Source organism: Eurosta solidaginis, chromosome 1 (genome assembly GCF_040869045.1).
Source record: "Eurosta solidaginis isolate ZX-2024a chromosome 1, ASM4086904v1, whole genome shotgun sequence".
NCBI classification, from domain to species: Eukaryota; Metazoa; Arthropoda; class Insecta; order Diptera; family Tephritidae; genus Eurosta; species Eurosta solidaginis.
The window spans coordinates 256,964,515-256,992,278 of record NC_090319.1 but is presented as its reverse complement, the minus strand read 5'-3'; the positions used below and the strand labels follow the sequence as shown (position 1 = coordinate 256,992,278).

At 37.1% G+C, this 27,764-nt stretch overlaps 1 protein-coding gene across 13 annotated transcripts in view; it reads right to left on the bottom strand.

Annotated features, from left to right (window-relative positions):
* Zip99C (Zinc transporter Zip99C) overlaps positions 1-27,764 on the bottom strand; it is a 96,073-nt gene that overhangs the window by 5,249 nt on the left and 63,060 nt on the right. For 9 of the 13 annotated variants that reach the window (XM_067760448.1, XM_067760450.1, XM_067760449.1 and 6 more), the window contains 4 exons: positions 16,741-17,205; positions 16,566-16,673; positions 12,911-13,318; positions 12,694-12,849 (listed from right to left, as the gene is read on the bottom strand). In XM_067760448.1, the coding sequence (XP_067616549.1) occupies positions 12,694-12,849; positions 12,911-13,318; positions 16,566-16,673; positions 16,741-16,963 (895 nt within the window). In that variant the 5' untranslated portion in view covers positions 16,964-17,205. The remainder of the gene's footprint in view (positions 1-12,693; positions 12,850-12,910; positions 13,319-16,565; positions 16,674-16,740; positions 17,206-27,764) is intronic. The other 4 variants (XM_067760452.1, XM_067760453.1, XM_067760456.1 and 1 more) reach the window with 1 other exon arrangement.

The window sequence follows — 27,764 nt, the reverse complement described above, 5'->3', positions numbered from 1 at the left end:
TCTTATAACGGTGACCTCCAGATACCTGACGCCCTCTGGTTGTAATTAGTCTTGCTGGGATACTGGGGGCTATGTCCCAGCTGACCTAACTTCCCCCATACTCGTGGGTATTTTTATGGATAAAAATAATACAAAAAACAACCAAAATGGAGCTGAACAGCTCCCAATAGATCAGGTCGAATGTGACCTTTCGGTGCAAGCCGAATCAGCTGTCGCCACAGACTTGCCTGGGCCGAATAGTCCCCTGCATAACGTGGAGATGGTAGATGTGGGGACTCTGCATGATGCAAATCGGGTAGAGTCACAATCCACAGTCTCGCCGGAGGATGAAGAGGGGCTCCTTGCCTCTCCGGCGAAAAGCGATCTGCCTGGCCGGAATGCAAAGTGGTGCCGCTCGAAAACGTCTAAAGCGTTTATTGGCCAGGGGGATTAGCTACAATGAAGCCTGTGGAAAGCTGTGCATCAAATGTCGAGGCAACCATGCCTCCCTATCGTGATGCAACAACCAAGCAGTCGGCAACTTTCAGGGATGTCCTGAGTGGAGTAAGGCTGGGCATTATACCTCCCGACTATCCAGCCACGGTCTGGTCTTCAGGGGAACTGAAGGCCATCCTGGGAGGTGTTGAGCCAAAAAGATGGTGCTATAAAGCCCACCTTTAGCGGTTGCACAACTCGCCCAGGCTGGCCTTCTATCACCTGCAGGGATGCAACCACCGCGGAGTGGCTAAGGGCTATCGCCCCAAAGCTCACTCCATGGCCAAGCTGAAGGTGGTATCTGATGCGGATATACCACGTCGCATCATTCTCGTGGGGTAAGGAAGAGGAATGCCCCTGAAACGACGACATCTTGAGGTTAGCTGAGGCCCAAAATGTCGGCTTGAATACCAGGAACTGGAGAATCCTCAACCGGATTCGAAAGTCCATGGAGGCGGAAGTTACTATAGCCGTCGATCCGTTGTCTGCGGAGCTATTAAACCAATGCAACTACTTGATATTCTGTGGGTTTGACAGTGTCAAGTTAAGGCCCAAAACCAAGCAATCCCTGCCCCTGGTAAATAAAAATACCAGCGGCAGTGACAATAAGGGTGACGGGGATGATACGGCTGACGATGACAAATCATGCTCTTCGACGAACCAGAAGATATCTAGTAGGCATTTACCTACTGAACAGCAGGATTTGCCGAGTCAATCCGACACCCCCCAAAATCCTTCTCAAGAAGAGCCCAGGCCTTCTGGGTCTAGTGTTGGCCCACAGAGGCCAAACGAGGCAGCGACAGTCCGCCAGCCAGTTCCCCAAAACCCGGCAACAAGGCAACCACTTCGTGGGAGCCCCAATGTCAGGAAAGGGACCAAAAAAGGACGAGGACGAACGGCCGAAGAAGCCGTAATGTCGCTTTACCATAGTGCAAGGAAGGTGGCTACACGTGGCCGCAAAGGCCATAAATAGTGTCCCCCCTCCCTATCAAAGCCCAAAAGCAAAGACGTCTGAAATGCCTTCAGGTGAATCTTCACCATGCCAATGCAGCCTCAGACGTCCTAATTAAAAAATTTGCAGAAGAAAGTCTGGGAATAGCCTTCATCCAGGAGCCCTGGATTCAACACGGTGCCGTAAAAGGCCTGAACAGTACTGATGGTAAGTTAATTTATGCCACCAGTTCGCGCCCAAGATCGGCGATGCTTTTAAGCAACCAACTAATGTTTCTTCCACTTTTACAGTTTATGACGGCTGATCTCGTAGCAGTTTGGGCTAAAATTCCAACCCCAAGAGGCAATCTTGGCCTCTGCCTACTTTCCGGTGGAGGAAGAAACGGCCCCAAGAACCGAAACAATAGCCCTCATCAAATACTGTTATATCAACATTCAAGTTGATATTTAAAAAATCTTTTATTTTGATTTTAAATATAAAAATTTATTTTTGTTTATTTTTGAGTTTAGATATTTTCAAACTAATTAGAATTTTTTTTTTGAAGTTATTCAAAATTTTAAGTTAACACGAAAACTCAATTAAAATTATTTTAAAAATTAAAGTAAAGAGTACAAAGTAGTTAACACTATATTTACTCCCCCTCCAAGAAAATTTGAAACAAACAAATTATTAATTAATATTAAATGTAACCTTTTTTTGTTTTTTGTTGTTTAATGTATTTGTATTTAAATTAGTGTTAATAAGTATGTTTGCTGGTTTAAGTAAATCAATTGAAATATTTTTAATAGTATTATTGTATTGAATTGTAAATGTTTTATGTTTCTTAGATATAACTTTAAAAGGTCCTTCATAAGGTGATTCTAAATTAGATTTACGAAGAACTTTAACAAAAACATACTCACAATTTTCTAATTGTTTAGGAACGAAAAAATTTTCTTTGTTATGATGAAAAACTTTAGAACGAACAAGCGAAAAATATTCTCTTATTTTATGAAGAGCGTCATTAGAAAAATCATGTTCTTTATTACTATTTGAAATAATTAATTCACCAGGTATTCTAAGTGTTTGGCCATAAACAAGTTCAGCAGATGAACATTTTAAATCTTCTTTAATAGAAGTTCGTAAACCAAGTAGAATGAATGGTAAAATGTCAGACCAATGAACCGAGTCGTTTGATGCTATAATTGCTGCTTTTAAAGTTCGATGAAATCTCTCTATCATGCCATTTGCTTGGGGATGGTAAGGAGATGTATGAATTTTATGAGAACCTAAAAGTTTAGTTAATTCTGTAAAAAATTTTGAGGTGAATTGTGAACCTTGATCTACTGTAATATTTAATGGTATACCAAATCGTGGTATATAATTTTGAATAAAAGTTTTTACTATAGTATTTGTTGAAATATCTTTAAGCGGATAAGCTTCAGGCCAACGTGAAAATCTGTCAATAATTGTTAAAATATAACAATTTCCATTTGAAACTGGAAGAGGTCCAACAATATCCATATGAATATGTTCAAAACGGCCTGATGGTATTTGAATTTTTTGGATAGGAGATTTAGTATGTCTTGAAATTTTGGATTTTTGACAATTGATGCAAGATGAAGTCAAATCGTTAATCTCTTTACGCATGTTAGGCCAATAATATTTATTTTGAATTAATTTTCTAGTTGTTCTTATACTTGGATGAGATAATGAGTGAATTTTGTCAAATATAATTCTTCTCATAGAATGTGGAACATAAGGTCGAAAAGGTTGTAGAGAAACATCACACCATATATTTAAATTAATAACTGGAATATGAATTTCTTTTAAATTATTTTTAGAATTTTGATCAGAAATGGTTTTTTGTAAAAATGTATCAGTTTGCTGTTCTTTATATAAAGTTTCTAAATTTATATCTTGAGTTGAAATTGTATTTATTTCTGGAATACGGGAAAGTGTGTCGGCAACTATGTTGTCTTTTCCACGTATATATTGAATATCATTTGTAAATTGAGCAATATATTCAAGATGACGTAGTTGACGAGGAGATCTATCTACTTTAGAATTTAGAACATGAATTAAAGGTTTATGATCAGTATAAATTGTAAAAGTTCTACCTTCAAGAAAATGTTTAAAATGTTTAATTGAATTATAAATTGCCAAAAGTTCACGATCAAATGTTGAATATTTAGTTTCTGTTGTAGTTAATTTTCTTTAAAAATAAGCTAAAGGTTCTAGTATATTATTGCTAGTTTGTTGAAGAACTGCTCCAATAGCAACATTTGATGCATCTACTGCTAATGATAAAGTACCATTTTTGTCGAAATGTGTAAGTAAGGTATTTTTAGAAAAAAGTTTTTTAACATTTTCGAAAGCTGTTGTGGTTTCATTTGTCCAATTTAATTGTTTGAGTTTGTTTTTAATTGCATGTGTTAACATTTCATGCAGAGGACTAAGTTCTGTTGCTAACATTTTAATATATCTGTGATAGTAATTTATCATACCTAAAAATTTTTGTAATTTATTTATAGAAATTGGTTTTTCAAAATTTGTTATAATTTCAATTCTATCTAAAGATGGTTTAATACCTTCGCCTGAAATTTCGTAACTTAAAAAATTTAATTTATTTACACCGAGAGTACATTTTGAAGGTTTGATATTTAAATTATATTCTTCAAGTCTTTTGAAAATTGATTTTAAATGATTTATATGTTGATCTTCATTATCACTGGCAATAAGAATGTCATCAATGTATGTAAATACAAAATCTAAATCAGAAAATACTTCATTAATAAAGCGTTGGAAAGTTTCAGCACAGTTTCGTAAACCGAAAGGCATTCTTACGAATTCAAACATTCCAAAAGGGGTAGTTATTGCAGTTTTATGAATGTCTTCTTCTGCCATTGGAATTTGGTGGTAAGCACGCACAAGATCAATTTTGGAAAAAAATTGTTTGTTTTTTAAATCAATTGTTAAATCGTGAATATGTGGTAAAGGATACCGATCTGGTGTAGTAATAAAATTAAGTCTTCGATAGTCTCCGCAAGGTCTCCAATCATTTGGTTCTTTTTTAGGAACGAGATGAAGTGGAGATGCAATAGGAGAATTTGAGGGTCTGCATATACCCGTTTTAACTAAAAATTCAAATTCAGCTTTAGCAATTTTAAGTTTGATTGGATCAAGACGTCTGGGTTTCGAAAATGGTAAAATACCTTTTGTTTCTACCTGTGAACCGTATGGTGTTTAACTTTTTTAGTATAATCTGGTTCACAGGTAATAGATGGAAATTCATTAAGTAATTTTGAAAACTTATTTTCGACAATAGGAATTTTGAGTGAGAAAATATCAGAAAATCCAGAAGATCCAGCAACTTTAATTTTTGTAGTAGAATCTATTATTTCTTTATTTTTAATATTGACAATAATTCCGAATTTTTCTAAAAAGTTTGCTCCTAAAATTGGTGTATCAATGTTCGCAATAATGAATGGAAATTCAAAATCTCTTCTTAAACCTAAATCAATTTTAAGTAGTTTTGTACCGAAAGTTTCAATTGAAGAACCGTTTGCTGCGGTCAAAGTAAGATCCGAATTTCTTTTATAAATTTTAAATTTAGAAAAAGGAATAACTGATACAACTGCGCCGGTATCGATAAGAAAATTAAGTTTATTGAATTTATCAAATATGAATAGGCGACGAGTAGGTTTAATAATAGTTCCATTATCCGTCACCGTCATAATGGATCGTTTCAGTTTAAATTTTGTTCGTAATTTGAATTATGATTTTGATTAAAATTGCATGGGGGTATACATTTGAGAGCGTTATTCTTAAATTTTTTGTGATACCAACAAATAGCTGTTTGTGAATTAAAATTACGATTGTTTGAAAAATTTCTTGATCCTGAAAAATTTCGAGATTTAGATCTATTTCTATCTTTAGATCTTGAACGGATTTGTAATTGATTAATATCATTCGAAATTTTATTTAAATTTTGATAAATAGCCGTAGTTAATTCAGTTAAATTTTTAACGCATTGTTCTAAAATATTATTATTTATACTTGAGACTACAGGAGATTTGGAAGAATGAGGTTTATTGATTAAATCAAAAAGTTTGTCAGCTAAAATAATAATTTCATCTCTGTTTTGATTATTATTGTAAGTCAAATGAATTTGTATTTCTTGTGGTAATTTACGAATCCACAATTTAAAGAGTAATTCTTGGCTAACTATGGAGGCAGAACCTATAAGTGATTTCATAAATCTGAATAATTCAGATGGTGAACGATCACCAAGTTCAGTTTTTGAAAATAATTGTTCTAATCGTTTTTCTTCGCTAAGAGAAAATCTTTCACATAGAACTTTTTTGATTGTATCATATTTATTAAAAAGAGGAGGAGGGTTAATAACATCTAAAATTTTAGATATAGTATCTCGTTGAATAGTAATTAGAATATTTTGAAATTTTAAATTATCATCATTGATATTGTTAAGTTCAAATTGTCCTTCAACAAGCAAAAACCAGGCATCAGGACAATCTTGCCAAAATTGTGGTAATTTAATAGATTTAGTAGAAGGAAAATTTGTAAAGTTATCTTGTGTTGAAGTATTTTGTGTTGTATTAGAGATGTTGTTTTGTGTTGTATTAATGTTAGAATTTTGAGTTGTATTGTGAGTCATGATGTTATTTGTATGGTTGATATTTTGATTTTCTGAATTTGTAAATTTACGAGTTCGTATTGGTGAACGTAGAACCATATGAAAAGAAATTTAAATGAAAAATTTGAAAATAAGAAAATATTTAAGAATTTTTTGGAAAGGGAGTTAAAAATTTAAATACAATATTTAATTTTATATAAAAAATAAATAAATTTAAATAACTTATATTAAAATTTTTAAGATATAAAAATAATCTTAAAATAAATTTGAAAGTTAAAAGGTTTAAAATTTTAATTTAAATTATAATTGAAAAATTTAAATTTAATATTAAAATAAAAATTATACTTACATAAAATTAAATTTAATAAAAGAATATTAAAATTAATAAGTAGTTGATTGATGATTGTTTAAAAATATCTTGAAATTAATATCTGGATTGTTTGATATCGTAATGCTTTTAAAATATGCAATGGCTTTGTTGTTTTCTTTGTAAATCTCTTAATTTTCATCGTGATGTCTTCATTTTAAATCTGTTCTTGTGTGTATTGCGTGCAAAATTGTTGTTGTGGTTTGGATAACTCAATCGTTGCTTTTAAGAGTATTAGGTTGTTTTTATTTTGTTTACACACACGTTTTTAGAGTTTTTTATGTTTTTAATTTGATTTTCAACATTTATTCTATGTTTTAATGTTTCGTATATATAATTTACAGCGACTGTTATATGAAATTTGCACAGAATGTTGTTGTATTGCTTCTTGTTCACAAATGTATAGGGAACACAAATATAGTTAAATTATATGCACAAGAATTTCAATAGTGCTATTTATTAAATTTTTATTTAGTTAATTCTTCAGCGCGTACTGCATTATGCTATTTTAGTTATAACAAATATGGAGGGATAGTTATGTACATTAATGATCCCAGTTTTCTTTAATTACATCACGTTACCATATATTGCGAAATCACATAAAAGCAAAATAAATTCGTCTATGATCCAAGTTGATTTTAGTTTTAAAGTTTGGTTTAAAGTTCGTTTTAAAGTTGTAGGATCATTGGTAGGATCGCCAATATATCAACATTCAAGTTGATATTAAAAAAATCTTTTATTTTGATTTTAAATATAAAAATTTATTTTTGTTTATTTTTGAGTTTAGATATTTTCAAACTAATTAGAATTTTCTTTTTTTGAAGTTATTCAAAATTTTAAGTTAACACGAAAACTCAATTAAAATTATTTTAAAAATTAAAGTAAAGAGTACAAAGTAGTTAACACTATATTTACTCCCCCTCCAAGATATATCAACATTCAAGTTGATATTTTAAAAAAATCTTTTATTTTGATTTTAAATATAAAAATTTATTTTTGAGTTTAGATATTTTCAAACTAATTAGAATTTTCTTTTTTTGAAGTTATTCAAAATTTTAAGTTAACACGAAAACTCAATTAAAATTATTTTAAAAATTAAAGTAAAGAGTACAAAGTAGTTAACACTATAACTGTCAGCAGAGTGGCACGCCATGGATCCTCTGCTGTGACGCAAATTCCCATCATACAACATGGGGTAGTACGAACATCAACAACAGGGGTGAGTACCTCCTTGAATTTTTTATCAGTAGTAATAATATAAACATTAACAATCGGGACAATGAACCGACCTTTGTAAATGCTATTAGAGGGGAAGTTTTAGATCTTACTTGTGCAGCCATAACATGGCCAACACCGTCACTAACTGGCATGTTTCATAAGAGGAATCAATGTCGGACCACAAACACATTTTATTCGACATTGGTCACTTTCCGGAACACATGCCAGCTTTTAGAAATCCCAGGAAAACGAACTGGGAGCTTTTCCGTTTTATTATTGAGGAAGCTGGTAACAGCTTACAGCGACCTATAACCACCGTGCAAGAGCTTGAGAAGGAAGCTGAACAGCTCCACTCGGACATTAAAACAGCTTTCAATGAGAGTTGCCCCCAAGGAAAGATACGTACACAACGTGATGTGCCTTGGTGGAACAAAAAGCTTGGGCAGCTAAGATACCAGGCTAGGAAGCTGTTCAATAAAGCGAGATCTACGGGCGACTGGGATTCAAACAAAGTCGCTCTAACATCTTACAATAAAGAACTTAGGAAATCTAAAAGGGCTACCTGGAGAGAACACTGTGAAAAGATTAGTGATCTTCCAACAGCGGTTCGATTACAAAAAGCCCTTTCTAGAGATCACAGAAATGTAATTGGCACGTTGAAAAAAACAGATGGGAGCTACACCACGCGGCCGGAAGAGACGAGCAAACTATTACTCGAAACACAGTTTCCTGACTGCACAGCAGGCTATCAATCACCACCCATAATGGCAGATTTGCCAACGATCAGTGGTAATGAAAAAAGCCTAGCAACAAAGCTCACCACTGTGAAACGAGTGCAATGGGCTCTGTCTAATTTCAGCCCATTCAAGTCACCAGGACGGGATGGGGTCTACCCTTGTCTGTTACAGCAAGGGATAAAGCATATAGCTCCAGTCTTTTCCACTTTGTATAAGGCATCACTACTCGCCGGCCATATCCCGAGCAGGTGGGCAGAAGTTAAGGTAGTATTCTTACCAAAGCCAGGGAAACCCGAGCTACTGCCCTCGTCGTATCGACCAATAAGCCTGAGCTCGTTTCTCCTAAAAGATATGGAGAAAATCTTAGATCAGCATATCAGGGAGGTCAATCTAAATAAACTCCCTCTGTGTAGGAATCAGTTCGCCTACCAGTCAGGGAAATCCACGGAGACGGCTATTCATAGTCTCACGGTAAAAATCGAAAAGGCTCTAGAGTCAAAAAATATAGCCCTCTGCGCTTTTATTGATATATCAAGGGCTTTCGATAACACAACACGTCAAGCTATGATTGACAAGGACATAAGCCCTATAATAATACGATGGGTGCTGTCTATGTTAAAGAGTAGAAAAATCCATTTGGAACTGGGAGGGACAACTGAATTAATTGCGGCCACAAGAGGCTGCCCACAAGGAGGTTTGCTCTCCCCTCTCCTGTGGACCCTGGTCATTGATGACCTCCTTCAGTTAATGAAAACCAAGGGATTTGACACACAAGGATATGCAGATGACCTAGTTATTTGCATTACAGGGATGCACGAAGATACAATATCATATCGCATGCAACAAGCCCTTTGCATCATAGAGACGTAGAGCGATATCAAAGGATTGTCTATAAATCCTAACAAAACTGTTATAGTGCCTTTCACCCGGAGAAGGAAAGTATCTATCCCAGAACCATCCCTGGGTGGTACAAAAATACAATTCTCAATGGAGGCTAAATATCTAGGGGTCACACTGGATAGGACCCTCACGTGGAATGCTCATTTGGATGCTATCCTAAACAAGGCAACCAGAGCTTTCTTCGCCTGTACTCGTCTCAAAAAACATGGGGGATTTGTCCAAAAATGGTATATTGGACATTTAATACTGTCGTAAGGCCAATAGTCACCTATGCTTCTCTAGTTTGGTAGCAGAAGGCCACGCAAAGGCAACGGCTAAACTAAGCAAACTACATCGATTAGTTTGCGTTGGAATAACGGGTGCGCTGAGAACCGCCCCTGCTGACGCACTTAGTGCTTTAGTGGGAATACCTCCTTCCCTATTCTGATAGAGAAAGAGGCAACACTAGGTGCACTAAGACTTTCAAATATTTCTGAGTTGAAGGAAGGAAATATGAAAGTAATAAGAAAATTCATAGGAAATCCCTCATTACAACTGCGTGAAGTAATGTCCCCTAAGCTCAAAATCTCACGGAACTTTGAAGTGTCCATTATGGACAGGACCCACTGGGAAATAGGGAATCCTTACAACGACCCTGACTCAGAGGTCTGGTACACGGATGGATCGAGATTCGATGACGGAAGAACGGGAGCTGGCATCTATGGGCCAAACTTCAAAAAATCGATACCAATGGGATGTTAGCCCACCATATTTCAGGCAGAAATTCATGCAATAGAGGTCTGTGGTAGAGAATGTCTGCGGAGAGGCTCAACATCGAAGAGCATCTACATTATGTCGGACAGCCAGGCGGCACTGCGTGCCTTGCAATCCTACATAGTTACACCTAAGCTGATGGTTGAATGCACTGCAATCCTTAATGCCCTGGGAGCCAAAAACAAGGTTTTGTTGGGATGGGTTCCCGGACATCAGGGGCATGAGGTAATGAACATGCAGATTATCTAGCAAAGCAGGGTGCTATATCAGCATTCTATGGTTCAAAGCCCTTTTGTGGACTCACAAAGGCGCACACCAGGGAAACTATAAGTGACTGGGAAACTAAACAATTCAGACGTCACTGGATTGATTGCCCAGGGTAAAGTCAGGCTAAACTGTTTATACTTCCGGCAACGAAAGTATCAGCCAAACTCATTAACCTAAGCAGGGAGGACCTAAGAACTCTTACTGGGTACTACACGGGACACTGCGGTCTACGATATCACCTAAGTAAATTATATCTATCTGATACCCAAATTTGTTGCTTCTGTGAGCTGGATGATGAAACGCCGGTTCACATTCTCTGTGAATGCGTCGCTCTAGCTAGGCAGAGACTATCCTATCTAGGTGGTGGGACTCTTAATCCCTATGTTATATGGAGTAAAAAGCCTGAAGAGGTACTTAGATACATCAAGAGCCTCCAGATACAAAATTAGACTGAAAGGTCTTGCACAAAATATCTGCACAAAGGTCGCAGTGCTTCCAGACCAATTAATAATAATAATTCCTGTATGTTGGAAGACGAGTACTTGAATCCCAGTTGAGACCTCGTACTGCAAGAATTAAAAACTGTCTCTGGACCGACTATATGGTTTTTATAGATTGGAGACCAAACACATGAGCAGTACTAGAGAATAGGACGTACCAGCGAATATAAAGAATCTTGGTGAAATAAGGGTCATCAAACTCTTTGATAAATCCTAGTACACCAGTTGCTTTGTTTATAGTAGTTGAAATATGTATTGTAAAACTTAATTTCGGATCAAAAATAACACCTAGTTCAATTACAACAGATATCCGCTCCAAAGGGTTGCCGTTAAGAATATAAGATGTCAGGACCGGCTTCACCCGGTGAAATGTCATATGCTTACATTTAGAGCAATTCAAAAAAAGTAAATTTGCAGTACACCAGCTTGGAAATGAGTCAAGATCGGCCTGAAGCAGATCAAAACAGCACACATATCTACAAAGTTTTACATCATCACTCTAGAATGTAATATAACCTGTGGTAAGTCATTCATGAACAGGGTAAAAAGTAATGGACCCAAATGGCTACCCTGGGGCACGCCAGGAGTTACATCAATTGACTATGAAAGATTGTTTTTGAAATAAACTCGTCGTCATATTTTCAAGATATGAAACTTGAAATACAATTTAACAAAGGCATTGGAAAGCCCAGTAGATCAAGTTTGTGAACTAAGAGCTCGTGATTAACAGAGTCAAACGCTTTACTAAAGTCGGTGTAAATGACATCGTTTGTTTGCAATCTAAAACACCATTCATAACAAAAGACGTAAAATGAAGCAAGTTGGTAGTTTTTGATCTCCGAACGCACAAAACCATGTTGACAAGGTGATATTAAAGAGCTACACAGATATTGAAGCTGGTATGTAATTATCTGCTCAGAAGTTTTAGGGATAGCTGAGAGTTTAGCTATGCCTCTGCAGTTCTCAATATTAGACCTACTACCTTTTTTATGCAAAGGTATATATAATTTGGCCGCTTAAACTAAGATGAGCAGTATAATACTACGTATAGACCAAAGTGGCAGGGTTAAAGTGTACTCAACTTCAACTGGAGTTTGAACTCGTACTGAAAAACTGAACATAAGTCCGCTTTTACAATATAAAATTTTTACATTCAAGTTTACATAAATTTAAGAATATAAAAGTGAACTAAGCGTTGAAAACAACAAAAGTTCAGAGCATTTTCCCCTCTTAGGCTAGAATACCTCAGTATGGATCTAGAATAATTTCTTAGTTAGTCGAGGAAGAAAAACTGGGAGTTATTCACTATAATAGCTGTGTTTTTTTACATGTGTATAAATATGCACATAAATTTTATATGCATAAATGATCTACATTTATGAAATTTTTGCGCAGAAAATTAGTACTGCTAATTATACTCAATCGCAACAAATGTGTTTCTACATTTTATCTCTACGCTATTCTCCACTTCTATGACCAAAAAGTGTGTGTGTCCACGATTCATCGCAAGCGATTCAGCTATAGGTTATACCCTATGATCAGTAGAGGTGCGTGTCTCCACTGTTAAGCACAACCCTGTTTGTAGCGAGTTATTTAATCACTGTCGCAAGTCTGCAATAGCTGCCGCTAGATGGGTTTCCTAAGAAGTATAAGTGTTTTTTACCCGCAAATGTAGATGTACTTATATACATGCAAAAAAAATACGGCTAATATGTGTAGACATTTTTTATATCCATTTACATATTTGTTTTCTATTGAAGGATATGAAAACAGAGAACGTTTCACCTTTCTGGAAAAATACATTCGATAGCCTACATATGTATATGTAAAGGAATATTTCAAGCCCCTATCGCATTATTCCAATTATCTCAATGTGCACATATACTTACCCATAGCTGATGTAACACCCGAGCCACCAATAGCAACTAACGCGCCCATTAGTCCGGCGCCAGCAGTTAAGAGTTGGGCACGAGCTGCATCCCATCGGCTGAAACCAGATCGCAAAAGAATAGCAAAATCTCCAACTTCATGAGGTATTTCATGTACTGTAAATTTAGAAGGTATTAAATAAAAATAAAAAGGTATTATCATAAAAGACGAGCTTACACAAGATTGCAAAAGTGGCTAGAACTCCATGCCGAAAGGAAACCAAAAATGAGCCCGCAACAGCTAGGCCGTGTGTAAAGTTGTCAATTGAATTCGCCATTAAATTTAAGTAGCCAGCTACTTTTTTCGGCTGTTCCTTTTGTTTTTGTTCGCGTTCGCGCAAAAAACAACCATTTGGCACTTCTTCTATGTCGCATGATCTAGCGCAACCTTCGGAGCTGGTTTTACCTTCCGGTATTTTTCCACCAGTCTTACGGAGCAGACAATTTGCGATCTCCACACATTTTGGTTGTGGATTCTCCTCATCGGCATTTGCGTAGCCGGAAAAAATTTTTTCAACAATGGTAAAGATAAGAATCCCGGATAAAACCCACAGTCCGGAACGTAAAGATGGATGTTCGGAAGGATCTAAAAAAGAATGAATGTTGTAAAAAAATATTATGACAGGATTTCGGTAAAAAATAAATACGTATTAAAGAATACTATGATGTAAAGAGAAAAAAGTTCAAAATATTCACCCCTGAATTGCGTCAATGAATATGAAAAAACAGTTTTTTCAGCGCACGTAAAAACAGTGAAATTTGTTTTCTGCTTATAATTTCCGTAGTTTATGCTGTTTTGTTTTTTGAGTGGCTGATTAGAGTAATTGCCGAAAGCTCTCCAGAAAATCCGGCGGCTAACGAAGGTTTCAATAAAGGGGGGTAAATTCCTGGTACAAAGTATGATTGCTATATAGAAAGGGAGCCGACGAACCCGATAATTATCCCTGACGACGGGATACACTTTCCTCCACACGACTATGCTGAAGTTAGAATAGCAATAAACTTGCTAAAAGATAATAAAGTGCCGGGAAGTGGCAGAAAGAGCCAAATTGAATGCCGCCTCTATATTAATACGACCGCATCTTAAGCACGCTCCTTCCACAATTGCTGCTGCTTTCTTCACTGGCACAATTTTGGCTTGAAAGGCAGCAGAGTTGACACCTCCGCGATGGAGGGATCTGTGAATGCCGTGGTACTCTTTCCAATTCGCTTTTTTAAAGTTCATTAATGTGCGCCGTTCAGAGGTGATACAATTTGCAGATCGTTGTATCTAGAGGATTATGGGAAAGTGGTCCGATACTAAAGCCAGCATCTACTGTTAGTCAATGCAGTTAGTGAGCCCTGCGCTGGCGATGGAAATATTTGGCGAGCTGAGACAATTTCCTGGTATTAGCGGGGCATGTTGTTGTTGTTGTAGCGATAAGGTTGCTCCCCGAAGGCTTTGGAGAGTGTTATCGATGTGATGGTCCTTTGCAGAATACAGATCCGGTACGCTCCGGTACCACAGCACCATTAAGGTGCTGGCCCGACCATCTCGGGAACGATTTATGTGGCCACATTAAACCTTCAGGCCATCCCCTCCCTCCCCAACCCCAAGTTCCATAAGGAGCTTAGGGTCGCCAGAGCCTCGTCTGTTAGTGGAACAGGATTCGCCGCGGATAGGTGAGGTTGACAATTGGGTTTGGAGAAGCTATATGTTGCGCTGGCAACCTGCAGGGTTGCGCTACACAGCCCCTTGAATCTGGTATTTTAGTCGCCTCTTACGACAGGCATACCTACCGCGGGTATATTCTGACCCCCCTAACCCGCTGGGGGATTAGCGGGGCATCCCTATTTATCGTACCTACTGAGCGCTTATTCCTTGCCTCTACTGTCAGCTGGTAAACTGAAATGTCAGGGGTCGTGGTGGGCGCAAAAGTCACCTAGAATAAACACTTTTCGCCTCTGAGAAGCTCTTCTTATGGACAACTGGAGTCGCAGCATTTTGCTTCTTTTAGAATCTCAAAGTAAAACCGGAGTCTCTGTATGACCACACTTATCAATCACTTCGTAGTAGTAGCGCCCTTTGCTGCGATAATGCCACTGTTTTCGGAAGGCGGACCAGCGAGGGGAAGGCTCTGTTTAAATACAGCTTTATTCACGCGTGCAAGCGCCTAAGCCAATCAGCTACATAGTAGGGCTCTTACATCAGTGACAAGCTGCCTGTCCTAGCAATGGCTTAAGATCCGATCGCGGAAAAGAAACAACAAGGGCACGGCCTTGACTGAATGTGTTTATTCTTTAAAATATGGTAGCGCTGTTTCAAAAGGGAGTGCCAATTATCATCTTATATCTTTATTTGTATCATGGTGAATTTCCTTATTGAAAAAAAAAAAATATTAACAGGCAGTATATCGGCACTGTGATGTTTGCGAGTGTACTTTGTTTTTACTAGCAATACAGAAGTATAACATACTTATATTCATTCGCCTCTAGTATTACGTTTGTTCCTATGATCTGTTATCTCCGTGATTTTCCGGTTAGCCCGATACAATTTAAATGCAGAATTCTGATGTAAGACAATGTGGAAGTCGTCACTCTGGGGATCAAAGACGGGTGGGCACGCATTGCCGGTGCACCCGGTGTTGTTTGGTTCGTGTTTTGGTGGGATGGTGCAAGAAATGCACCCGTCCGAGGGTTACAGTTGCTTAATCCAGAAAATCTAAACGTTGTAGGTATTTTCAGTAAGCAGCAGAGGGCAGCTGATAAGACCTGATGCGCGGCTTTGCTACTAGAAGGTGCTAAAGGTATAATTACACGTGAGCCGCGAGACGTCCTTGTGTGCGAACCGCAGGGAGCCACAAAAGTCTTGTAAAAATTTCGGTCGACGAATATTGGGATCTTATCCACAGACAGAAGCATAACCGCCTTAAATATAGTATTTTAATGCAGATGCAGGAAAACCCCTTCCTTGGCCGATGTAAGGTTCAATATTTTGCCAAAGTAAAATAGTATGGAGCAGTCCAGCTGCAAGCTTCTCCGCGTATGGGAGGAACGTAACAAATAAGATGAGGATACACTTACATGACAGCCCTTGGTCGGGAAAATTCCCGAGTCGCTCCGGTACTGAACCGGCTGTCTTAGGTAGCGTCCATTTGAGAAAGTGAAATGGAATTCCATCACTCGTGCTAATAAGAGCTTATTTGGATGAAGTAGACAATTGAGAAGTAAAAGTCCCCTCTCGACCTGCACATATTACGCTCTAAACGCCATTTATCACACCATCACACCAATCATTAACGGCGTCGAAAATATATTCCGCCCTTGAAGTATTCCAAAAAAATTTCAGAGTGATTAAAAAACTTCTGTGATTCCAATGGCGTTTAACAAATTCATATAGATACTCAAACATGGCATCAGAGGAAAGGAAGGATTCAAAATACGCGTTTTAATCTCTTGATAGAATTTGTAAAAATGATAAACGAATGAAATAACGATCTGTCCAGCCGTATCTGTATGCGAAAAAAGTCCTCTCCGAGATTGCCCGTAGGAAATGTACCAATTCAGGAATAAAGGAATACATTTAGTATTTTCATACGACATGTTCAAACAATAAGACCAAAAGGGAACTCTCCAACAGTGCCCGTAAGAGGAATGACATGAGGACCTGTCCAGAAAGTACCTCTAGTTCAACCCATTCATAGTTCGAAACCAGCAATAGTCGCATACTCCTATGCGACTTATCGCGTTGCGGTCACCTTGTTATGAAATGTAAATAACTTTTAGATTTTGAAAGATAAAAAGGTTTCGAATGCTTGCATTATTGGTTTTCGGTTCCCAGTATCTACACTTACTTTGTTGTTCACCTTCCCAAGCTTCCGGTAATAAATGTAAGAAAACATCACCCAGAAGACCACCCACAGCAAAACTCAGCAACACTTTGAGACATTTGGACTCGGCAGCTATAAAAAACAACGGTTTACAATAAACATTTTTAATCTTAGAATTTTTATGGTTTTGTACACTTACGATCCTTATAACCGCCTTCCTTAAGCTTTTCTCCCGTTGGTATAATGAACAAGGGTAAAATACCCGCTAATCCAATTACCATCGAGCCAAGTAATGAAAATACCCACGGAGTATACACAAAGTGGTTTCCGAGGGTGAGTATAAAGTCCGGCACATACTTCTGCACCATATGTGTATAAATTTGATTGAATTGCTCGTCCATAAAATTTCCGCTGATATTCATTCTAGTTTTGGTATTAGATTTCCTTAATCTATATGAGTATTTAACTTAGAAGCTGTTGGTCCAAAACGCAACTATCACAATAAAAATTTTCATTTAAATCAAATGCCTCAAACGAATTCGGCAGCAGGTACGCAGCGCTTTTTATATTGTTACGCGATGTATCACTAACAATTTCCAAGGATTCAATGTTGCTGATTCAATAATTAACCCACTAGAAACAATTTATAAATAGTTTTTAAAGTCTGCAATGAAAAAGGTTTTTTAAAGTAATTATTTTTGACGGTTATCGAAATTGTTAATAAAAATTATGCACCAAAATTTGATTATTGAATTCCATTTAAAAAAAGGAAAAATGTAGGGTGTTGCAATAAATATAAAAATTTATATTAAAAATAATTATAAAAATAGATAGTTTTTGTTAAACAGGCCAGTAAAATATTATTTTTTGGTAATTCTTTACTTTAAGCCTCTTTTGACACCTCTCCCGATATTTTTGGACGAGTTTTAGTAGTTCTGAGCTGAAGTAAAGAATTACCATTTTTATTAAACGGTTTTATTTAGCTTGAGTTGACAGGCCGCATGGCCGCATGCACGGCTGCACGGCCGTTGTGAACGAATCTTGTAATTGAAATTTAAGTAACTTCCCGATAAGCTACAAGCATGAAACTTGGAATATAGTTCAGAACCCGATGACAATGCAATAATAAGAAAAAAATCGCCGCTAGGTGGCGCATGGATCGAGATATTCGCAAAAATCCTATTTGTGGGCCGATTTGGCTCATATTTGGAACACTTAATACATACAAGAATTGAAAGCGACCTATCAAAAAAAATCGCCTCTAGGTGGCGGAAGGATCGAGATATTCACAAAAATCATATTTGTGGTCCGATTTTGCCCATATTTGGAACACATAATACATAGATACATGAATAGAAAGCGACCTATGATGCCCGATTTGGCTCATATTTGGAACAAATATTGCATACAGTCCGGTAGAAGTGACATCAAAATATTTTGGAGTTGGAAGAGGGACAAGCATACGTGGCGCAGAGTCGAGTAAAGTCTTTGGAAGGATTATGTATTGAGGACTTAGGTTGTAACAAATTGTCAGGAAAGAGTCCTTGTAATAATGAGTCACTAAATGAACTACATAGAATGAGAAATAATAGGCAATTAAATAAAGACTAAAAACTTGAAAATAAAATAATTAAAAAAATTTTTTAAGTTAAACAGTTTTATTGAAAACAATACTTACATGAAGTAATAATAATACGAAAAGCTAGAAAATAATTAGGCAGGTCCTAGGTACTAGTCATCACACTCCTTATCAATCTATGGCGTTGATCAGACAATTAAATAAAAGCGTTGGACGCGTCATATTTGTACTGATAGTCATAAGTAAAACTAACTGAACCTTAATCAGTCACATTTTTAGAAATTTCACGGGCCCAACGCTTTTATTTAATTGTCTGATCAACGCCATAGATTGATAAGGCGTGTGATGACTAGTACCTAGGACCTACCTAATTATTTTCTAGCTTTTCGTATTATTATTACTTCATGTAAGTATTGTTTTCAATAAAACCGTTTAACTTAAAAATTTTTTTTAAATTATTTTATTTAAGTATATTTTGAAAAGAGCCAGCACTCGTACCGTAGCGTGTAAAGAACTTCTAGAAACTCAAGATCTGGTAAACTATCCCAGTAATAAATAGGATTCAAAATGTGAAGTTTATGGATTCGGTTTAGCAAAGTTATTTTTTTAAGTATATTGGAACAAATTTTTTGTCAAACCTTTTCGTTTGGAGACAACCCCATTTCGGCGTTGTTCAACCTTTAGTGTCATCTTCGTTCTGATCTGTTGTAGTTCTTTGTCTTATACATATTGTTACGAATTTTGGGAATTCCGTGTTAATTTGTACCTTCTGCTATCGTTCGAATCGCTGAACTGCCGAATAAATAAGTCAAATATTCAGTATAGCAATATCTCTTTTATTTACAACTCCACTGTAGTAGTAGTACTTCACAATTACAATACTAGCGTACTTCGCTAAAATCGTGTTAAAATCACACTGATTGATTATCGCTTGTCTGCTCTCAGTTAGCCTCGTTCACCTATTTCTCCAAATTTCTAGACTTTTCACGAACACGCCTTCTGAAACAGATGTATCTCATACTTGGTTATTTAGCTATATACATTTATGTCTGCAGTTTATGTGCGTGTATATGTGTGAGTAACAACTTCTGCTCTTAGCTGATGAGTACATATGTGTATGTGAAATAATCTCTTTGCTTCAAGCTGTTGGTTATGTGTGTGAAATATTTTTCGTCGCCTTCTATGTGTGTAAGTATGTAAATGGATTACTGTCTTTGCGTTTATTTACTAACAGCATAGGGGTGCTAATATTCACCACAATATTTATGGTTTGTATGTGCAGAAGCAGGTATATGCAGTTCAAATTGGATGCTTGTGTATGTATATGTTTGTATTATGTGTTAATTCAGAAATGGGGATGGGTATCACTGTTTGTTTGACCTGTTTTGTTTATTGTTTTCTGTTAATTTGTTGATCCGTGATCCGTGTATCTGTGATGACAACAGTATACCAATTTAGCATTAAGGCACTTGGTACATAGGCTTGAAAGACCACCTCTTACACAAGAAGCATATTAGAGAGAGATTGGAGTACCATATAACATTGCTGCAAACAACGGCAATAAAAGAGCACTAGTAGATACAAGTCAGAAGAAATCATGGAGAATAAAAAAAATAATAAAGAGGAAAGTACGAACACTTGGGCGGCAATGACATAAGTTTGTATACTGGAAGGGCAACATAAAATTGGCAGACCTTTTTAAAAAAGCAACTAACACTTACTCAGAAGTTCCTTTTACCAACCACGGTGTACCTGCGACTGCCGAAACAGTAACATAGGACAAACAGGGCGACAAGTAAGAACGAGGTTCAGAGAACACATTAGAGATGACAACAAAAAAAAAAAAAAGTAAGGAAAGCTAAGTTCGGGTGTAACCGAACATTACATACTCAGCTGCCAAGTTACAGCTTGCAAAACTTTTAAATTACGTTCTTTTAAAAGTGGGCGGTGTTACGCCCATTGTCCAAAATTTTCTTAATTTTCTATTCTGCGTCATAAGTTCAACCTACCTCCCAAGTTTCATCGCTTTACCCGTCTTTGGTAATGAAAAATGGAAAAAGTGGTTTCGTTCATTTTAAATAGCGATCTGAGATTAATGCCCAGGAACTTATATACCAAATTTCATTAAGATACCTCAAAATTTACTCAAGTCATTGTGTTTACGGACAAACGGACGGAGGAATGGACATGGCTAAATGAATTTCTTTTTTCGCCCAGATCATTATACTCACCGTGCTTTGCACACAGAGTATATTAACTTTGATTGGATAACGGTTGGTTGTAAATGTATAAAGGAATCGAGATAGATATAAAAAAAAAAATAAATGTAAGGCGCGATAACCTCCGAAGAGATCTAAGGGGAAAAGATAAATAAACGCTCATGACCACATACAAAGCAATTACCCAGCCGATTACGTGCTACGCGTCACCCATATGGTCGCCAAGCCTAAAAACTACCCACTGGAAGAAACTACAGGCCTGCCAAAATACTGCTCTCAGAATCGCCACGGGCTGTCTTCTTATGTCCCCAGAACACCATCTGCATAATGAGGCGAGAATACTCCCCATCAGGGAGAGAAATGAGATGCTGACCAAACAGTTTCTGTTGAATACCCAGAAACCTGGGCATCCCAACAGACATCTGATTGACGAACCAGCACCGCCTAGGGGCCTAAGGAGTCATCTCCGTAAGCATTTTGAGGAAATACGGCACCTGAGAACCCAGCCGTATGAAGCGAAAAAACACAAGCAGGTCCTTGGTGAACTCCATAGACAGGCGTCGGACCTTTATGTCGGGAATTGCCCGGTGAATCCAGTACTTGAAGAAAAATATCCAGAACTCGCGGAAGAGGAACGCATACTCCCCAGGGAAACGCGTGTCACTCTTGCTCAACTTCGTTCTGGATACTGTAACAGGTTAAACTCTTACCCATCCAGAATCAACCCCGACATACAAAATGTATGCCCCGCTTGCAATGTGTCCCCACATGACACCAACCATCTCTTTAATTGTAATGTGGAACCAACGCCTCTAACACCCCTTTCCTTATGGTCCACCCCTGTTGAAACGGCAAGTTTCCTTGGACTCCCGTTAGAGGATATTGATGACAATTTGTGATCGGTCGCGGCTATTAGGTGGGGCGAGCATTGCTACAACAACAACAACAACAGATCTAAGGCCGAGCTTCTCTTCCAATTTGCGTCGTGCTCCTCTTGATTTTCCCTACAAATTGGCCGGACGGGACCTACATGATTTTATGCCGACTTCGAACGGCATCTACAAGGCAGATGAGTTTTCACTGAGAGCTTTTCATGGCAGAAATACACCCGGAGCGCTTGCCAAACACTGCCGAGGGGCGACCCCGCTTAGAAAAATTTTCTTCTAATTGAAAAACCTTATTTCTAAAATTTTTGATGTTGCTTTGTCCGGGGTTTGAACCCAGGGCATCCGGTGTGGTAGGCGGAGCACGCTACCATCACACCACGGTGGCCGCCAATCGAAATCATTAGTATCGAAAAAAAATTTGTTTGAGCCATGTCCGTCCGTCCGTCCGTCCGTTAACACGATAACTTGAGTAAATATTGAGACATCTTCGCCAAATTTGGTACCCGAGCTTATTTGTACCCAGAATAGACTAGTGTTGAAAATGAGCGAAATTGGATGATAACCACGCCCACTTTTATATAAAAGATTTCTAAAAGGGTCGTGGACGAATAAAATAAGCTATATCTTTGCAAAAAAGAGCTTTATATCAATGGTATTTCATTTCCCAAGTAGATTTATAACAATAAATTAGAAAAACTTCAAATTTAAAAAAATGGGCGTGGCACCGCCCCTTTTATGACTAAGCAATTTTCTATGTTTCGGGAGCCATAACTCGAAGAAAAATTAACGGATCGTAATAAAATCGGGTACACGAATTTTCCTTATAGCAGGAAACATTTCTAGAAAAAATGGACGATATCGGTTAAAGACCACGCCCACTTTTATATAAGAGATTTTTAAAAAGGTCGTAGATGAAAATAATAAGCAATATCTTAGCGAAAAAGAGCTTTGTATCAATAGCTTCTCTTCCAATTTACGTCGTGCTCCTTTTTAATTTTTCCTACAAATTGGCCGGACGGGACCTACTTGTCTTATGCCGACTCCGAACGGCATCTGCGAGGCAGATGAGTTTTCACTGAGAGCTTTTCATGGCATAAATACACTCGGAGTGCTTGCCAAACACTGCCGAGGGGCGACCCAGCTTAGAAAAATTTTCTTCTAATTAAAAAGCCTTATTTCTAAAATTTTGATGTTGCTTTGGCCGGGGTGTGAACCCAGAGCATTCGGTGTGGTAGGCGGAGCACGCTACCATCACACCGCGGTGGCCGCCTAAAGACCAACGGCAACTTAGATATAAAACAAGTTTAAAAGGGTAGTATACTAGAATAATTAGCTATAACTTAGCAAAAAATAGTGCGGTGCCACGTGTTATGTAGAAAGGTAATTTTTCTGAAATGAAATGTACAATTGAAGCTCACGCTGAGTATAAAATGTTCGGTTACACCCGAACTTAGACACCTTTACATTCCAGATAAATTACTTTTCTACATAACACCTGGCACCGCACTATTTTTTGCTAAGTTTTAGCTAATTATTCTAGTCTGCGACCCTTTTAAACTTGTTTTTTATCTAAGTTGCCGTGGTCTTTAACCGATCCCGTCCATTTTTACTAGAAATATTTTCTGCCATAAGGAAAATATGTGTACACAATTTCATTAAGATATGTTAATTTTTCTTCGAGTTATGGCTCCAGAAACATAGAAAATTGCTTAGTCATAAAAGGGGCGGCGCCACTCCCAGTTTTTTTAAATTTTAAGTTTTTCAAATTTATTGTTATAAATCTACTTGGGAAATGAAACACCATTGATATAAAGCTCTTTTTTGCAAAAATATAGCTTATTTTATTGTGCACGACCCTTTTAAAAATCTTTTATATAAAAGTGGGCGTGGTCCTTAACCGATTTCGTTAATTTTTCTTCAAAGGCAACCTCTCTACCGAATTTTGTTAGGATAGGTTTAACGATTTTTGATTTATGATTAATAATATTTGTACAATTGATTTTATCACAAGTGGGCGGTGCCACGCCCATTTTAAACAATTTTCTAAAATTTTTATCCAGACTCAATATCAGTCCACATGTCAAATTTCAACATTCTAGGGGTATTATTTACTAAATAATCAGGTTTTTTGTGTTTTCCAAAATGTTATATATATTAAAAGTGGGCTTGGTTATCATCCGATTTTCAATACCGATCTATCCTGGGTCCATATAAGCTCGTGTACCAAATTTGGTGAAGATATCTTAATATTTACTAAAGTTATCGTGTTAACGGACGGACGGACATGGCTCAATCAAATTTTTTTTCGATACTAATGATTTTGATATATGGAAGTCTATATCTATCTCGATTCCTTTATACCTGTACAACCAACCGTTATCCAATCAAAGTTAATATACTCTGTGTGCAAAGCACGCTGAGTATAAAAACATGGAATCAAGCTATCATACCACAGCCCAAGTTTGCGAATCACGTGGTCGAAATCCTCAGCAAACAGCAATAAAACACGAAAACATGGAAATCTACAAACAAAAAATATTCGACGGTAGAATGAAAAACGAACAGACAAACACTATTTATGACACATTATTGAAGCCTCTAAAACTTGTTTAGAAAAAAAAAACATAGTCATCACACAGGTGCAACAGCCAAACGCGTATCAACAAATTAACACAATAAAACAATAAACGAACCAAATCAACCAACACGCAAAACGGCCAAACAGATAAAATAATAAGACCAGCGACAACAACAGATAGGTACGAAAAATGACACTGAAGATGGCACAATACCGAAACCGGCTGGTCTTCAACCAAATAGGGCAAGAGATGACGGAAAATCGTTTTAATATACATCAATTATCCACCCTGTCGGAAAATCAAGAAAAGAAAATGAATCGAAAATTTTTTATTGAAACAATGGGTAAAACGATGTTTTCTAAGAGATATTGATTTAAAAACGTGCTAGCTCCACTCATCTCCCATCTTATATGTAACCACTTTCGGGGGTGGAGTGAGGGAAGATCTCATCTCGAGTAGTAGACTACTAAGATTCCTAACGTCTGGGCAGCATATTCTCGCAAATAAGACAGACCAAACAGCGACGGTTGTGTCAAACTTTTTCGAATGTGGGCGATCCAAAAGTAATGATAGTCGCTTATTTTGATGCAAAAAAAAAATAAGTTTTCGTCTGATTGCTTAGATATCCATTAGTTCAGGAAAAAAATGCGTACTGTCGCGGAGTGAACATTAAAGTGAAAGAAATCGGGGGAGTCTAACCTTGTTCCTAAATAGTTGACAACCTTCTTTGATGTTATATTACCGTATTTTTATCATTAAAAAAAGTAAAAACAGTATTGGATTGTACTTCTCTTGTACAAAGCTTTTTTATTGAGTCTTCCCAAGGCAGTCGGATCTATGTACCGGAGCGACTCGGGATTTTTCAAGGCCAAGGACATTGAAATCAATGTTTCGAACACAACCGTCTGCAATATTTGGTCTACATTAAAAAAAATGTATCCAGTGTCCTTGTAAAATTTAAATTATGTAGGATTATACTATTTTCACCCATGAGTTACGCAATAATATCCAGTTGAACTGCTTATGATTTCGAGGGCGGCATCCTTGGCTGAATAGTTACTCCCTAACGTTTCAAGCTGTTTCTCTGGTAGTGCTCGGCAGCCATGATTCAATCACAAGAGGTTTGCTCGACAGACACATTTTTTTGAAAATTGCAGCCATTTTGCTCCCAAATCGAATTGACAACCGTTAACTGTGTTGTTTCTTTGCGAATTTTTGTAGTAGAATAGTAGTAGAATAATAGTAGTAGAAATAGGAAGCAATTAGTTTACAATAAGTACGATAAGTACTTAACTGCATAATTCCTTAGAACATTTATTTTAATTTTATGATGAATTTATTAACTATGCCATGATCTATTAGTGTGGCTGAACATAGGTTTTATGAAAAGTACGGACACCAAGGAATCGTGTACTTCCGTATACCTATGAATACGAAACCTAAACTAATTCAAAATTCATCGTTCAACGTCAAAACCTCGACTATTAAATCGATTCATTAGTAAACATCGAGATGCCATAATGAAATGTACTCATTGGGCATGTTAACTTATTCAGGTAAAAGTCTAGAACAGGAGTCTACTGCTAATACGCGTCGAAAAATATCGAGAGAGGTGACCTCGACAACAATAATCTCAAGGCGGGGGAGAAAAATTGTATCTCTGTCCGGAGATATTTGCAGTTGAATTTGGCAATTTTCATGTGGTTGTTGTAATGTTTTTGTGCACTGAAAAAGATTTTGTGTACAAAGGGATATTGCACGCATTTAATTTTGATCCCACGTCATTAGTGAACCGGCCAGGGTAATTTTTTATAAGCCCGGCTGAAGGCCGCAATTTGGGGTCATTTTTCGGTTTTTCGCCAATATCTTTTGAACGAGCTAAAATTTTAATTTCCGCCTTCGAATTATTGTTATCGAGGTCAATACGCGTCTTTTGACACTTCTCTCGATATTTTTGGGCGCGTATTAAAAGTCGACCTTCTGTTCTATTAATTCCGTATGTTCGGAACATTCGTCTCCATTTTAAAATTTGGATAATCGGATTATATTTGGAATATTATACATATTTGGACCTCGTGAGGTAGTATCAAATGAACGTATTCCGAATATTCTAAATTAATGGTTTATCCGGAACGATTCCGTGAATACTTAACGGAAAAGAGCTTTCCGAAATTTCAGAATAAAAAGGTGATTACTCTCGAACAAAAGCTTAACTCTTCTGTCAAAATCAAGGTAGGCATAAAGTTCTAAGACAATAAACCATTTTCTTTTATTTTTGTTTTTATCATTTCATTGCGGCTACTGAGTAGCATATCACCCAATGTCGGCTGCCTGTTCAAAATCATGCTATCTCAAAATATTTTTAAAAATTTTCCCAATTTAGGATTTGTCACAAAACCGCCCTATATTAGAGTTAGATTAAAGAACGATTCATCTCAGAATACTTTTCATTAACTACCTGTTATGACAAAATGCATTGAACTTATGCTCATGTAGGGAGTTCTGGAAACAAATTTTGAGATAGTGCATTTTTGAATAAAATTCTAACGTACGGCATTCTTCAAACAATTTCTGAAAGAAGGACCAAACCAACATAACACGAAATATTTAGACGAAAATGAATTATTTCCCCAAACACTTTTGGCATTTACAAATTTATTATCACTTCTAATATATTACCAAAGATATTTGTCTACTGCAATTTCGCTGATGGGGATTGAATTATTCCCCGTTTTCCTTACTTCGTAAAAGCAACCCATCCAGATTTTTCAATTTGGGAGTGTCAAAGAATTGTCATCATTGAAGAACAAACCTCTAGTAATTGAATCATGCTCGGCAGCATAGTGCGACAAAAAAAAAAATCCGTTAGAAAGCTTCTAGGAAAGTGAAGTCGACAAAGGTATGAGTTCGAAGCTGCAGTCCTATAGCTTATGTGTTGGCATGTGGTGTTAGAGCCAGGAGGCGTGGTAGCGCCTGGTGGTGAACAGGATTACTACTGTTCGCACATCGGGAATTATAGCTCCTAAAACAGCCCAAAAAACTGAAGGCGCCCTTTGGCGCGATCAACATCGTTGGTGCTAATCGTTAAAACTGTGCGACGAAAGTCATGAGTATTAAATGACCATTAATAGCAACCGTAAGTCGCCCTTGTGCGTGACCAGCAGGGATCCACAAATGATTTAAAGAAATCGTGTTGAAAACGAGTATTAGGAGTTAGCCCAGAACATCTCCTTAGGTGAAACTACGCTTTGTATGAGACATACAGACAAAAGTGTGACTATTTTAAGTACTTAAATCTTTTTCGGCAGACGCAGCAGTACCAGTCCCTTAGACCGGGGCTAGGTTCAAAGCCTCCATGGAGTAAGTGAACGAAGGACAGTCCCTCAGCGAGGAATTACTCCTGACATTTTTTGAACGATCCGCGACACTTTGAGGCAAAAACCCCGGATCTTTCCGAAATGGCAAAAACGTAGATTTCCTTAAATACATATCTACAAACAAAACCTTGTCTAAATATTATTTTTTTAAATAAAAAAATTAAGCTTTTTAAAGTAAGAACACCGGCGTACGCCGGCAACGCCGCCGATAAAGTGATCGGCGTAAACCTCTAATACATAGACTTACTTATGGAAAATGGTGCTGTGCGCGGAAAAGATGTGGACAGGACCACCGTTTTTTATCCCGCGTGCTCATTTTTTAGTTTTTTCCAAATTTTTTTTTGGTAAAAACGTATTTTTTAATTTCGGCTTAGGTTCTTAAAACAAGTCTTTTGATACTCCTTTCGATAATTTGGATAAAAATTACGTTTTGGCACCGTCTTGTAAAGTGGTACAAAAAAATTAATGAATCGATTTATTTATCAAAATTTCAATTCATAGATCCTTAAGAGAATTTTTCCAAAACGCTTTAGCATTCAAGATTGTAGGTAAATTTGAGCGTATGAAAACTTAAATCAATTT